We start from the raw sequence: 14,739 nt of genomic DNA, 5'->3' as shown, positions 1-14,739 counted from the left end.
TTAAGTCAGACACATTAAGTCAGACGTGACTCCCTGACCCATAATATTGATCTGAAATGTAAAAAAAAAAAAAGAGAGATAATATTATGATTCTGACTTAGAGTCTCACCCAGAAAGTCCAAAATTTGACAAAAAGTCACAACGTTGACTTGACATGTTGTAACTTACCATGAGTTTTCTCTACCACAGTGAGTGAGTGTGAGACCTCTGATATTTAAAGTCAGCATTTACTATATATTTGCTATGGAGATTGTTGCTTCGTGCCTTTAGCAATACAAGTTTGACTCAGTACCAAATCATTTTGACTTCTGTATTTTAATTTTTATAATATCTAACATTTCATTTTATCTGTACCTCTTTTTCACATTTTGACTCATCACTGTGGGAAAAAACACAGGTGTAAGTATTAAACATGACGGCTGAATTCCATGTAGCTGCCACAGTTTGAGGCACATGGTATTGTATAGTAATCTGCTTGGCTGAAAGTGGCTCATTGTAAGACTGAATACTAGTTAGTAGCTTTTTAATGATAAAAGAAGTCTGAATCTGAGGTATGTGGATTGTCAAAGGAACATGAGCCAACTAACAGAACTCTAAAGGCCAGAAAGTCCCTGTCAGAACTACAAATACACAACAGAAACAAAAGTAATATCTCAAGGGCAAGATAATAAACTGCAACAACAAAGAGAAGCATCTGCCGCTGACCACAAGGTAAATAACAGATATAAAGTACACAGGAGGATGGGAAATACTGGGAAATGGTGCTAACTGGCACACAATCTAATAAGTCTTTGTTTGCAGTGTTGTTTTAGTTACATCAAAGTCCTCTTTTTTTTCTGACCCTTTGAAAATTCACAGATACGTTACAACCCCAGACATCCCAACACTAAAGCTGTCAGCTTCTTTTATCTATACAATAGCACATTCATAAATATAAATATTCTCCGAATAAAGAGAAATTAAACATGCATCTCAAATATCAGTGTAAACAGAATATACAGAAGAAAATGTTGAAGCCAGTGCTTTGTTATTTACATTCCTCAGTATTCAAGTGATGGCTCAACCATACATCAACCATGTATAGTAGCACAATGTGAAAAACACATGAAGACACCTTCATAGTGGCTCAAACACATACAAAAATATAATAACTCAACTAGGGGAGATGTAAGGGTCACACTCCACAGGACAGTAGGAGAAATCCACAAAAACAGGTGGAAGAAGAGATGAAGAATTGGCAGAAGGAGAATTGGGGTTAGTGAAGATGCTCGGCTGGAACGACGGGACCAAGTTGATGCCCCATTGAGACAAAAGGTGTTTGGGTGAACTGACCTCAGGTGGGTGAGAAAGTGAGAAAGAGGATGGAGACACAATGCTGACATCTGAGAAGGAAACGGGACTTTGATGGTTTTTTGGTAAAATATGGGAGGTCTTCAGTTCATCTGTTGGAGAACGAGGTGAATCTAAGCTTGTGGTGCTGTGGCCCTTTTGCTGTCCTCCTGCCCTCCTGCCCTCAGGCGGCTCACTGGCTCCAGCCAGCTGCAGCTTAACATCACTAACGCTGACAGCGCTGCGTTGCCACTCATTGAGCTGGTGATTAGAAGGGGACCAGATGGGTGCTGGAGGATTTTTGAGTGTCTGTGAGAAGACAACGCTGGAGTAGATGGAGGGGCAGGAGGAGAGATCAGTGTTGGAGGTTGTCTTGGCTCTGACTGGACTCCTGTTGAACTTCCTCTCTGATGTCCTGGTATTTTGAGGTGTCTGAGATCCTGAAACTGGGGGTGGAGAGTACCTGTGAGAGTAATATGTTTCTAGATTACAGATGCTCTGGTAGCTGGTGGCCTGATCTGGGCCGTTGTTCTGCAGCTTGCTTTCACCAAGCAAAATAACTTCAGAATTTTTAATTTCAGGCTTCTCTAGCACTGGAAGCGGCTTCATACTCTGAGGAGAAAAAAACAAACAAAAAACAAATCATTCAGTTTAATGTTTGAAGATGTTAGATTGGAATATATTAAGCATTAAATAGAGGAATGTAAACGCAGTGTAATTAGGTCCAAAACTGTTGCTGCAGAAAGGAGTTCATAATGGTAGAAAATGCTGCTTTTGCTGTCATCTAGTGGTTGAAATGTGAACTTTAATGAACATGAATTACCTGGTACCTGTGTTTTAAAATTCCACTCAGACATCTGAGGTCGACTGTTGACCAAAATGTGTTTTCAAGAGTTTAACTGGTTTACAGTCTAGAAATCAAACAATCAAACAATCCGGTGTACCGACCTGAGGTTGTGTGGTACTTTATGTGACAGGTAGCAAGAGAAAATAAAGTAGAAAAAGATCATATGATAATGAATCTTTTTGTAGACATAGTTACAGAGTACTCTGTCGGTACTTTAATTTTTTGATTCAAATTAAAATACAGTGCCCATCATGATGAAGTAACATGTCACCCAGTCAATGCTGTGGGTCACTGATGTGTATGGCACTGAAGCCTTTGGATAGACAAACAATACTTAGTACAATCCTTTCACGGTTGGTTTTCTTGGATTTGTGGATAAAAGAAAAATTCTGAATATTCCCACATTTTAAGACCAGATTCCTTTCAAAGATTTAGAGTACAGATGGGAAAGGACTCAGAGTTACCTCCAAGGTGGTTTTTGGTTTCCAGTGGGCCAGACTGCTGTTGGAAGGATCGGGAACAAATTGACACAGCTTCTGTTTCACCCTCCAAAGTTACATGTAAAGATAAAAAATTAAAATTTATTTCACTAAATGACCAACTCTTTCCAAACAAAGGCACGTGAAACAGTAAAGGTAAAAGGACACTGAGCTTTGAGGAGAAAAGGTATGTGTTTGTATTTGTGTTGTTTAGTGTGGTGGTGTCATTTGTGTGAGACAGAGATCTTACATGTTATTCTGCGCCAGGCAGGCCATCAGTGCCAGCACCATTAAAGTCAGTATGAGAGGAAGGACAACACACATCACTATGGAGATCTCTTCAGAGCCTTCACACACACACATACACACACACAAAGTTAAGTCATAGCAATATATGTTTTTTTCTTTGAGGGGTACAGCGATTGTGTGTGTGTGTGAATGTGTGTGCCCCCTCTTCACCTATGTGCACATTAACCATTCTCCCAGCTGCTCCAGTGCCAGCGTCGGTGTTGGCCTGCATGAAGATGTAATAGTTACCAGGTGACAGGTTCTCCAGGGAGTAACGGTGAACATGACCAGGCACAAACACACCTGAATAAACAAGAAAGGTACATTATCAGTATTAGTATAAGATGGACAGGAACAATTAATCTAGTTCTTGTCCATCCTGTGTCAATTAATCTTAATAAACTTATATTAAGCTACATTTTAGGATTAACTTAATATACTGAACGTGTCACAACTATACCAAAACACAGTAGACGTGTGTGTGAAATGTAGATATATCTTTAAAGCCATCGGCAGAGACAGGAAGCACACTTACGGACATGACTACAGATTACAAAAGCAGTTCAGCATTTGTGTGTGTGTGTGTGTGAGAGTGTGTGTGCGCATCACTCACTCCTGGCTGGTTGGTTTGCGGCGGTGTAGAACAGTGTGTAGTTGCGGATGAAACCACGAAGCAGCTCCACAGGCACAGGCCTCCAGCTGAGCTCCACTGTGCCTCTGGAGATCTGCTGCACCTCCACATTAGGACCAGCTGAGGGTGCTGTGCAGGCAGGGAGATAAGAGCAGGAAGGGTGGTGGTGACGATGATGATGATGAGAATGATCTCTATCTCTGTTTCACAACAATCTGATCTGATGAAGCAGTGTTTGTTTCAAAACGCTGAGGGGGTGATGTCTTGTCAGATGAACAAAGACAGAGGCAATTTTTGGCCTGTGAAGTTATTTATCACAGGGATTTCTCTTTTACAGTTAAACTAAATTAACACTGTCTTCTCACAAACAACATTCACATGTTCACAGTGAATGTGCTTTTCGCTCAGGGTTTTGCGGCCTGTGCACTCTGCATCTCTACCATTCACGCCCCCGGCCGAGGCCTGTGCTGTTTTTGCAGATTTTTTTATTCAGATCAGCACATTTCGGTCAGACCTTTACTGTCACAACTTCTTAGTTGGTCTGTGTGCAAAGACAAAAGATGCCAGTTAGCAAGTCAGGGCTACAATGTAATCCCAAAGGAGAAAACATGTTTTTTTTAATGTAACAAAATTAATTAAAACTATTCAGTCTAACTAACCGAGGTAGTTAAACATGGTGCCAAATCCAAGAATTTAAACTTAGCAGAACGCCCAAGAATGTCTGAATACTCAAATAACCTCTCATCGATGTACTGTTGGAAGTAGTCAGAGAGCTTCCAATTCTGATGAATTCTGAAACTTAAGTGATAAAGAAAGGAGACATATAAATTAAATCCATTTTTAGCAGGTATATGTAAATCAACAGGGTAAGTAGTTTGCCAAATCAGGCTTTTAAATGATTGTGTACTGTGCCTCTGTGTGTGTGTGTGTGTGTGTGTGAGTGTGTTTGATCAACAGCGTGAACAGTGAACTAAAACTGCTTTCATTTCCCTTTCTACACAATCTCCCTCCACAATTCTTAGCAAAATCCTCTCTGCCTCACTTAGCCCTCTGTTCCCTAATGTATTAAAAATTGGGGTTAGTAAGTCCTGATGTCCACTACAAAGGACACTGAATCAAAAATGTGTTTTGAACGGTTTGAAATTATTGTGCCTTTAAAAAAAAATCTTACTAAATTGAAGTTGAGACTTCAAGACTAAAGAAAAAAAAAGTTTTTTAGAAACAGAAACATGATATCTGCAAAAAATCAATGACTTATCTCTCTTGTTGCCATAAAATGTGGAAGTTGGAATTCCCGCCACTTTGAAAAGACAGTGCAATAACAATGCCAGGGTTATCCTCTAAGGTAAACAGGCACACGTGCCACACAACAAACACACTCCCAAACATTTGGCTGTTCTGGAGCTTCTTTTAGAGCTTGGCACGAGGCGACTAGATCACATACCTCCTTGGCGTGTATAAATGTGAAGCGTCCTGTTCTTCCCTGGTCCTCGCTCACCATACAGCACTTTGACAGAAACAGCATAACGCTCCATCGGCTTTACTCCCTCTAAACAACACAAAGATAAAAAGCACTTATCAGTGACTATTCACATATGTTGATTAATTGTACTTGATAAATGACAAATCAAAAAAATACATTCTCTGTAACTAACTGATTTCAGCTCTAAAAAGGCAAAAAAAAAAAACACCATAGTTTACACTTTAAGCTGCCGTATGTGTCGTATTACCTGTGATGACAAGTGACGTACAGGAACTATTCAACTTTTCCCAGTGTCGGATGCTGCTGTTTTTCTCTCGGACAACAAACCACTCCACGACAAAGCCGCTCACTGACTGATCAACTGGAGCCGTCCAGCTAACATCAAAGCTGTTATCATCCAGCGGACTTGCAGTGATTTGGCTGGGGGAGGGTGGCTCTGAACAGAAACAACGGAGAAGTTGACAAAAACAAGTACGTTTGTAAGCAAATGTCAGATTCTGAACAGTAAAAATCAATGGCTGATTTGATTTGAATTTTAATATTTTTAAATTTCAGTATTTCTTCAAATTATCATCAGAGTCATATATGGTTTTCACTTTTCTGGTATGTGTTGTTTGAAACTGCACCCAGCCCACCATTCAGTGATGAAGAACCAAAAGTAAAAAAAACCATTGTATTATGCTTCCAAAATGCTTTTGTATTATCCACAATGGGTGCATGGGAGTGTACAGACACGTGACAAATTAAACAAAGCAGAAACAAACCAGTTTCTACTTTGCAAGTGCCATCCAACTGTATTTAAAAGCGAAAGTTGTGTTTATACCTGTTCGGCACGGTCGGACTTCAAGATGGGCCAAAAAAGATCAGTTAAAAACACTGCACACTTTTCTGTCTGATGTTGTCATAAAGCTTTTGGATGGCTGTGCGCTTAAATGTAGCTGTGCTGTTGTAATAATTAGCTGTCATTTGTCTGTGCTTGTTTGGCACACCTATTGCCCTATTTTAAACTACAGCTTGCTCTGTTGTGCTGTATGATGAGACGAGACTGGGTGGATAGCAGCAGGCTGCTGTTTACAGGCTGGCAGAATTGTAAGTAGATTGAAAACATAGAACAACAATCACCAATTCACTTGTGAGTTTTTCCTTGAAGCCATTCACATTGTTGCAGTCCATTGTATTGCATGCAAATAAGATAGGTAGGTGTTTAAAGAACGACAAAAGAGACCTTGAAAGAATCTGCCTGCGCACACCTGGCCGGTAACTGCATAAAGCAGCTGTAATTGGTGGATTGTCTGTTTTGGAAAGTTACAAAAATTGCGGTAGGGTGCGGCCTCCGCCTATTCTAACATCAGAAAAGTGTATGTAGGGGGGATGATTTCAGAAGCCATGAGGCAAACAAAGTGTCACAGTAGAGACCTGGAGAATCTGAGGTGCACTACCCTGAGGCTGTTCCGGAGGCTCGAGGTTGAACAACAGCTTACTAAGACACTTTATGATGGATTTTTGTCATCCATTTGTGGTAAAAAGCTGTTTAATATGAACAAAGTAACACGCATTTTGAGTACCTTGAGTTGAGTTGAATTCATAATCAATTAAGACTTGATAAGAGTCTTAGGTGATGATCCAACATGACTGCACATGAGTGAGGTCCCACCTGTCTCAGAGGCTCCAAGGAGCCATATTTGGGCTTCAGGAGAGGTCCCTGCGGAGTTGGAGGCCGTTAGAGCACAGGAGCAGCGTTCAGTGGGAAGGAGCAACGTGCAGGATGTTCTTGTATGGTGCAAATCTCTGCAGCTCCCATGATCGTTCAAAATTTGAGCGCTTTCTGTCTGACAAGTCACATTATAGAAAAGACTTCTGCCATTGGCCAGAAAGTGAGGCAAGGGCTGAGTAGTGCAAACACAAACCATGAGAGAAAAGAGAAAACAAGAAGTAAAGGTGAGCTGCTGTGAGATGATGGAGGTTCAATTAGACTATCCTGTGATATAAACAGATGGTGTGACATTTTGTTCTCTCTTTCTCTAGCTATCTGATTGTAGCGCAATAAATGAATAATAATTTCAGGGGGGCATAAAAAAAAACAAATTAGGACAAGTTCATGACTGGATGGTGATTAAAAACTAATCAGATCCAAAAGTTATTAAACTCTAAATCTGTAAAGCTCAAAGAGATAGTTAGAAAATATTATGCGAGCACTCATGTCTCAAATTCAGACACAAACCCACAAACCTTCCAAAGCAGTGAGACGAGTCTCAACCCATTCTTGTCAGCTTGTTCCACTCGCCTCCAGAATGCCGGTGCTGCTGATGGAGCTGCCGGACAGAAAGGAGGGGAAACACAGTAAGACACACTTGGAGGTGATACAGCAGAACATGTGGGGGCTTCACTCCAGGTCATCACACACTGGACAACCATGTGAAGACAGTTTTTTATATCACCTTCTTCTTATTATTATCACTGCTATGAATCAGTGCTGGTTTCATTATTAATAAGGACTAAAGTGATCGAGCTCTTCAATAAACACAATGTACATGTTTGTCCACTCTGTGTCCTCTCACCGTCCTCTGCTGTCCTTCCCTGGCGTGCGTTGCTCCACGGGCTCCAGGGGCTCTCTGGACCCAGGTAACGGTGACGGAGCCTGACGGTGTATGAAGTGTCGGGTCTGAAGAGACAAACCAGGAAGCTGTAGTCTTCCACTGTCACATTTTTGACCTTAAGATCGAGCTGCGTGGGCAAGAGGAATAGGAAGAAGTAACGTAAGGACTGGCTGGTGAAGAAACAACACATTTTCTTTACTCAGTTTAGTTAAGTCTTTGTTCTAGAAAGGTGCTGTGGGAATGTTTTAATATTTGGGAGAGGCAGACCTGCCCCAGTGTTGTGACCTCAATTTGGGAATTCAGTTTTCCGGCTTTGATTTCCGAGTCAGACACAGGGAATACAGACAAGGTGCGGCTCCAGATTACATTCAGACACCGAGGAGTCCCTTTGACTGACTTCACGCTGTTCAAAATGGCTGGAGGCAACATCACTGAGAAAGACAGGGGAGGGCGGAGTGAGAGGTGAAGTAAGGAGGAGGGAAAATGAGGGCACTAGAAGGGGAAGCACAACAGCCTCACCTTCGATCCTACCAGGCTGACACCGAGGACTGGACGATATGTCCCGGCTGCGACTGTGTGCTGTGACGGTGATGCAAAACGTAAACCTCACGGAAGAGCTGCCGATTCCCGCCGTGCAGCTGGTGTTAGACGTGGTGCAGGTGAACGTCTTCAGAGAGCTGTTTGCTGCTAAGAGCACAGCTCTGCACATTCCCACATACATGTGAACACAGAAACACATACCCATAAACACACACACACACACCGATATAAAAACAATGTTTATCTGACTCCTACTCTTCTCTGTCCTCTTGGCACAACAGTCAACAAGCAGACAAAACACGCAAACAGATACCAAACCACAAGCCCAAACAGATGCATGCTCTGTTATGCAAAGAGACATACATGAGCCTGATCTGACCTTGCCCAAACACACATATGACAAGACTGCCTTTAATTATATTTGTGCAGAAATGCCTGCCACCGTATCACCATCTAAAATACCATGATGCAACTAATTTTGGGGGAAAAAAGGCACAAAATATTACCCAACAAACAGATTGGGAGGTGGAAACAATGCAACTCTTAATATCAAACACATTATCAAACCCTCACACGCATGAGAGATCGAGAGGTGATAATAAAACCAAGCATTTGCCTACAGCATAAAGAATTATTGTCAAACAATAGTACTGGCACCAACTTGCAAACATGCCTACATGCAAAAAAATATGGTTTGCTGCTGTTGAACCCAGACTTGGCTAGTTCAATTTGATTGGTCATTTTTGATCTGCCATAAACACCAATAATCACACTGCAGACTGCAAAATACTGCAGACGCTGGGTTGATGAGCAGCATGTTGGAATGACAATTTGAATGACACTGTTGGGGTAAAAGAAGTAAGACTAAGCATAAAAAAACAAACTATATTAGATATCAAAGGAACATCTAAGACAGTTTCCTGTTTGCATGCCACACAGTAGAAAATGGTTGTTTCAGCACTGTAGAAAGTCTGAACTTAGAGCATACAGATTTTTTTACACATGCTGCACACAAGTAAAATGGAAGCAGTTTTTTGTGTGTGCTGAATTTTACAGCCACATAAAGACTAAATTAAAACGATTTGTCTTCCTCTCTCTAGTAACTATATCTAATTACCAATATTAAAAGATGTGGCACTTTTGACACAAACTAAAAATGATTGGTAGCACAAATTTTGAACAAATTAAACCTTGAGTGACTGATTTTTGGCACTCGGGACAGAGGAAAGAGTTTCTTATTTACACGTCTAGAACTTACAGAACTACATTACGCTTCATTAGGGGTTATGTTTGGTAGTCTCATGTTTGTTGGTCTCTACCGACCCTTGAGTTAAAGAGTAGTAGAGACGGGGGGAGTTAACCAAAACAGTAAAGTTGTGGGCCAGACAGATAAACAATAAGCTGAAACTATAAAGCTCTATAAATTCGCTGTAGTTTCTTTACTATGAGCAACCACTTTCACGATGCCATTTGACATATCGTTACTTTAAAATGCTATAATGCTCTCTTAAAGCTTGTTTCTCTGTGATATAGAGCTCTATTGTTGTCCATTATTAAAAACACATCAATACACCACACCCCTGCACCGGGGGAAAGCTCCTTTATTATTAACAAATATCAGCATTGAATTCAATTCTGTGTCAGTCCCACACACTCCCTCCTGCTGTGGTAAATACTTACTAGCTCCCAAAACTAATAGGTGGTTGACAAGAGTCCCCAACAAATGCACATTTTACTTCTCTCTGAGTAACATTTGATAAAACCAGCAGAGCCTGTTACGAAAATGAACTTATATATTTATGAGATGGTTGTAAAGAACTACATCTTCAGCAGGAAAACACAGGCCTGAGGCTGACAGTAAGAAAACTGTAGAATAACACCATCTTTGCTCTTTGAAGAAAAAACCTGAGTGAGTGTGTGGAGAGACAACAAATGCAAATGTTTCCATTCACAGAATAAGGGCCAACTGAACGGGTAATGAGAATGAAAATTATGTTAATCTTATGCAATGACTTTCACAGTCACCAGCACCTAGCCCTGTTGAAAGATATTTGACTGAAGTGTGTGACAGCGTCTCCTCCACCAACAAAACGCCTTCTGTTCATCCCTCCAGCAGAGTTTCAGACAGTGTATGTTGATTTTTCCCTTAAATTTATCACCCATCTGTAAATCCACCTACAAACTGAATATCCTCAAAGTTGAAGAGCAAGTTCTTGAATTACTAAATCAAACCACTATTTAAATGTGCATTTTTAAGTCGCCTATTGTGAAAGCAAATCCTTGAATCGCCTCAACAATATTACAAAACAAGTATACATTATGATAACATAATGTAATATATAATATAAAGTACTCTACAAAATATGGATGAACTGAAGCTGAGGAATTTTCACATACTTGAATGTGTTCTACTGTGATCCTCTAACACATTACAGGAATGATTCGTCTCACCCAGGCATCCTCTGAATCCGAAGAGTGTAGTGAGTCGCTGGGGTGTCTCCAGGTTCCCAATGGCAGGTGATGTTGGCGCGATTCAGGAACACACACCTAATTAGCTGCAGAGGTCGGGGGAAGGCCTTGGAGGTTGTAATGGACAAAGCTGGAGGGAGGACTGAAGATGGAGAGAGGCTGGAGTTAACGGCACGAAGAGGCAGATGCTGCTCAACAAGTCTGGAGCTTTTGGCTTGTTATATAGATTTCTTCAGGCTAAAGAAAAGGCATGTGGTTTTGAATTCAATTTGTGAATTTATCAAAAGCAATGGTCCTGGAAGAAATATCATGGGTTAGGGTTATGATTTTAACCAGCATGAATAGATTTTAGAAAAAAGAGGAAGGTGTCACAGATTAGCAGGAAGGAAATAAGTAATAAGTTCCTCAGGCAAAATGAAATGTCTTATTGAAACCACTGGATTTATCTTGTCAAATATTTATATATAGAGGGCTGTAATTGCTATTTGGCCTCAGGTTTAAACAGAAGCTCAGTCAAGACTGTACAAGATGTTTGCCTACATCTGGCACCACCTTGTTGGCTCAGCTTCCCACTGGGTATGTGTGCAATTAATCAACATGATTATACTAGGGGTGACATAGTTTGAATACCTCCTTCTTAATAAATCTGTTACAGCCTTTTTTCAGTTGGATGCACCTTTTAAGGAAAAAAAATCTAAGGAGTTTGGGAACTACTACTTTCTATTGTTAAAGTTTGAAATAAAGTGTTAATAGTTCCTCACTGTGTAACTGTCTCTTTAAAGCAGCACTAATTAGATTTTTGGACACCACAGGGACAGAACTCCACAATAAGAGCATCACACACACTTTACACACATCACACACGATTTACGGCCTTTTGATACGGCAAACGCGTTAGCAAACTGTTGCCTCTTTACATATCTAGCAAGCACAAACATTAGCATTCATTTCGAGCCATGATCCTCAAACAGGGTTGAGAGATTCAAAGATTCAAGATTAAAAAAAAACTTGTGTGTGCCCCTAAGGGGCAATTTGCTTTACAGATAGTAGACCAACACATATATATATAATACAACACAGAACAAGATCCATATCCAAAGACATGACACTCAGGGTTATAGTTCTTTTAAAAAACTAATAGCAGGTGGCAGAAAGGATCATCTGTTTCTATTAGTTCTGCCTGTGGAGGAGACTAAACCTTCACACTGATGGAAGCATCTGGAACTCAACATGTTAAGGATTTTGAGAGGAGGAAAGACACCAGTAAACAAATTCATCAAAGACCGGGCCATGATGTTAGTGCACACGGTGCGAATGACTAGCAATCACAAAGTCATACTCGTAAATCTTGACGCTCTGACACTCATTTGCACATTAAACAAATAAAAGTGGTGATAGCACACAGCCCTGAATGGATCCAGTGGAAGATGAAAATTAACCCGGACCCTCTGAGATCTGTTTGTTAGGGAGTCTGTGAGCCAACATACTGTACTAAAATCCATGTTAAAGATAGGAGCCTGTGTGCAACAGCATGTGGCTGAACAGAAGAAAAAGTCAATAAGAGCAAAACATGAATGGTTCTTACATTCTTCCAGGTGCCCAGGTCCCCTCCTTGCCCTGTAGGCAAATTGTACGGGATCCAACACACACAGATTCCACACTATGTTTAAATATTTTCATAATAAGGGATGTGAGGGCCTCAGGGCGATATACATTCAGTGCGTTAGGAGACTTAAGCTTTGCCACTGGCACCACAATAGAGTCCTTGCACGTGGGAACTTTCTGTTGTTCCACGGAGGACTGGAAAACGTGAAAAAAAACAAAACGCTGCACATTTACCAGGTACAACACTTTAATAATTTCCCCCCTATGTCATCACCTCTCTGCAATACAAACAAAACATTTACACACAATCACCTCATCAATTTCAATTACTTACAGCCTACATTTCTAAAATTACAAAGCTCATTAAAATCATGGATATTAAACCTTGAGCAGAATTTGTTTCACTCTTCTGCCAATTCATCATCAGGTCTCCCAGCATAAAATACTCTTCTGTTCTTGTTTTGCATCCCAACCATGGACTTGATTCAGCTAATTCAGAACACGAGCCTTTGAATAAATCCCAATCACTAGAGTCAAAGCTTTCCTGCAGTTCCAGTGTACAGTCTTCCACAGGTTTGCACCATCAGGTGTTTACACTGAGGCACCCAGTGATTTTACTCAGAGTTATTATCTGTGCAACTGATTGGCTTCTTTGTCCATGCCACAGAGCTTATAAGAAAAACCTAATAAAAAGACATCAGTGAGCCACACTGTTTGCTTGCAAACAGTTCCACTAACAGCGGTAATCACTTTCACAGTGTCTGGACAGGAGGTTCTGTGATAAAAGCAGCCAAACCACAGTCTGCCTAGATGTGGTGTTAACATTCCTCTGCTTTGTGAAATGATCTAACATAAACACTGAATCATAATCCTGTTCCAGTTATTTCCTCCAACCCCGGCACCTACACTGGGTCTCACTCTGGTCTGGATTAAGAGAAGAAAAAGACACTGAACATTACCCAGTGCGAGTCCGGCCCCCAGCAGGAAGGTCCACACCACAGCCGGGTGCCGCTCCATGAGCACCTGGCACTGCAGTCTTTCTCACTCACTTTCCCCCATCACACTACCGGCAAATCAGCTTTTTCAGTCTCTGCACACTGAAAAGTTGAAAAAAAAGGATACTGTCAAAGTCAGAGCATAAGTGCGAGGTGAATCAGTTTAGTGGTTACATTCACTGGAAAGCCTTCTACTATAACGAAACAAGTTTCACTACAATATTTTCATTGCGGTGAGCCCCATTGGTTGACATTGCAACATAGAAAATGAATCAACCGACACAAAACATAGCCAGTTTGTCTTAGTATGGACATTTTGACTTCCCCAATTGGGTGTGGTGGGTTTGAGCGTGTGAATGGGTTGATTATCACTGGTTCTTTTCTCAAAATGAAGACAGAATCTCAGGTCTAACCTGAGTATAAACCTCATCATGCTGGTGCTGGTAACGTCTCATGCAGGCACCCATGGAGGCTGGTGTGTAAAGAGATTAATGACAATATAGTAAAACACAGCCTCATATCTGTGCACAAATAGCCTACATTATAAAGCATTTATTAATCAATTACTCACCTTGTATGCAGCTGTGAATGAATTAACAAAAGGCACCAGTGAGAACTACTACAGAGCTCAATCAACAACTTTTTTTTTTTTTTTACAGTGTCAGTAAATCTGAACAGTTCAAGCTAATTATTATCACTGATGCATGTTGGCTGATGTAATGTTCATTTAAACTATTGTGTGAATTGTCACCGAAATGCTGATTATCAAAGTAACTACAGCCATTACATAAATACAGTACTTCAATGTACTTGAATAACTTTCCACCTGTTAAATTGCTTTACACTGTAAACGTGTCCCTAATAAACTGTGATGTCAAGTGTCATATCTCACACAGACTTTTTTTTTTTTTGTCAGTTATCCAAAGTCTTCAAATCTTGTTTTTTTGTGTACACATTTGGCAGGTTTTCTTCCAATAAATAAATACATAAAAAATAAAATAAAGTATAAATAAAAAAATAACAATGATGTTGCTGAGTAATAAAACTCTGACAAAATATAAAACATAAGCACACAAAATTCCAACAAATAACATACCTATATATCTCTTACATATCTTTTTTTTTTTTTTTTTTTTTTTTTTTTTAGCGTTTAGTTTTCTCTTGTCTCCAGTGTTATATTAGGCTGTATCCCAGACCGTAGACACGATACGGTAGTTTTGTTGCTGTCAACAACAGTGCAAGAGCTTCAGTCAAAGTCACACGGTGCAGCTGACAGATGCCGGCACTACATGAAACACAAAATCCACTTACCGGGGCGAACTTGTGCAACATGTGCGTTTCACCTAGTCCATCGACTGCGATTACGCGAGAGTAGCAACCCCTCAGCTTTAGTAAACACATCTGTACCGCCCAGCTGTCGGCCAATGTGTGTCTGCGGTTCCCAAACTGGGGTTCGAGGTCCCCCTGGAGGGTCAA

The 14,739-nt window shown here is 40.6% G+C and overlaps 1 protein-coding gene across 1 annotated transcript; it reads right to left on the bottom strand.

Moving 5' to 3' along the window:
• Nucleotides 1–310: 310 nt before the first annotated feature.
• On the bottom strand, nucleotides 311–14,694 carry LOC121197332 (interleukin-31 receptor subunit alpha). The gene is made up of 15 exons (XM_041060897.1): nucleotides 14,575–14,694; nucleotides 13,228–13,365; nucleotides 10,646–10,805; nucleotides 8,174–8,355; nucleotides 7,922–8,085; nucleotides 7,616–7,781; nucleotides 7,287–7,369; nucleotides 6,712–6,943; nucleotides 5,305–5,493; nucleotides 5,019–5,123; nucleotides 3,557–3,703; nucleotides 3,115–3,246; nucleotides 2,906–3,002; nucleotides 2,641–2,722; nucleotides 311–1,941 (listed from the first exon to the last, which is right to left on the bottom strand). The coding sequence occupies exons 2-15, from the start codon at nucleotides 13,283–13,285 to the stop codon at nucleotides 1,153–1,155; spliced, it is 2,586 nt and encodes an 861-aa protein (XP_040916831.1). The 5' UTR covers nucleotides 13,286–13,365; nucleotides 14,575–14,694; the 3' UTR covers nucleotides 311–1,152.
• Between the last annotated feature and the right edge of the window lie 45 nt (nucleotides 14,695–14,739).

The sequence above is a fragment of the Toxotes jaculatrix genome, chromosome 17 (genome assembly GCF_017976425.1).
Source record: "Toxotes jaculatrix isolate fToxJac2 chromosome 17, fToxJac2.pri, whole genome shotgun sequence".
NCBI lineage: Eukaryota > Metazoa > Chordata > Actinopteri > Toxotidae > Toxotes > Toxotes jaculatrix.
The sequence above is the reverse complement of the archived record's forward strand: the minus strand, read 5'-3'. Positions and strand labels throughout refer to the sequence as shown.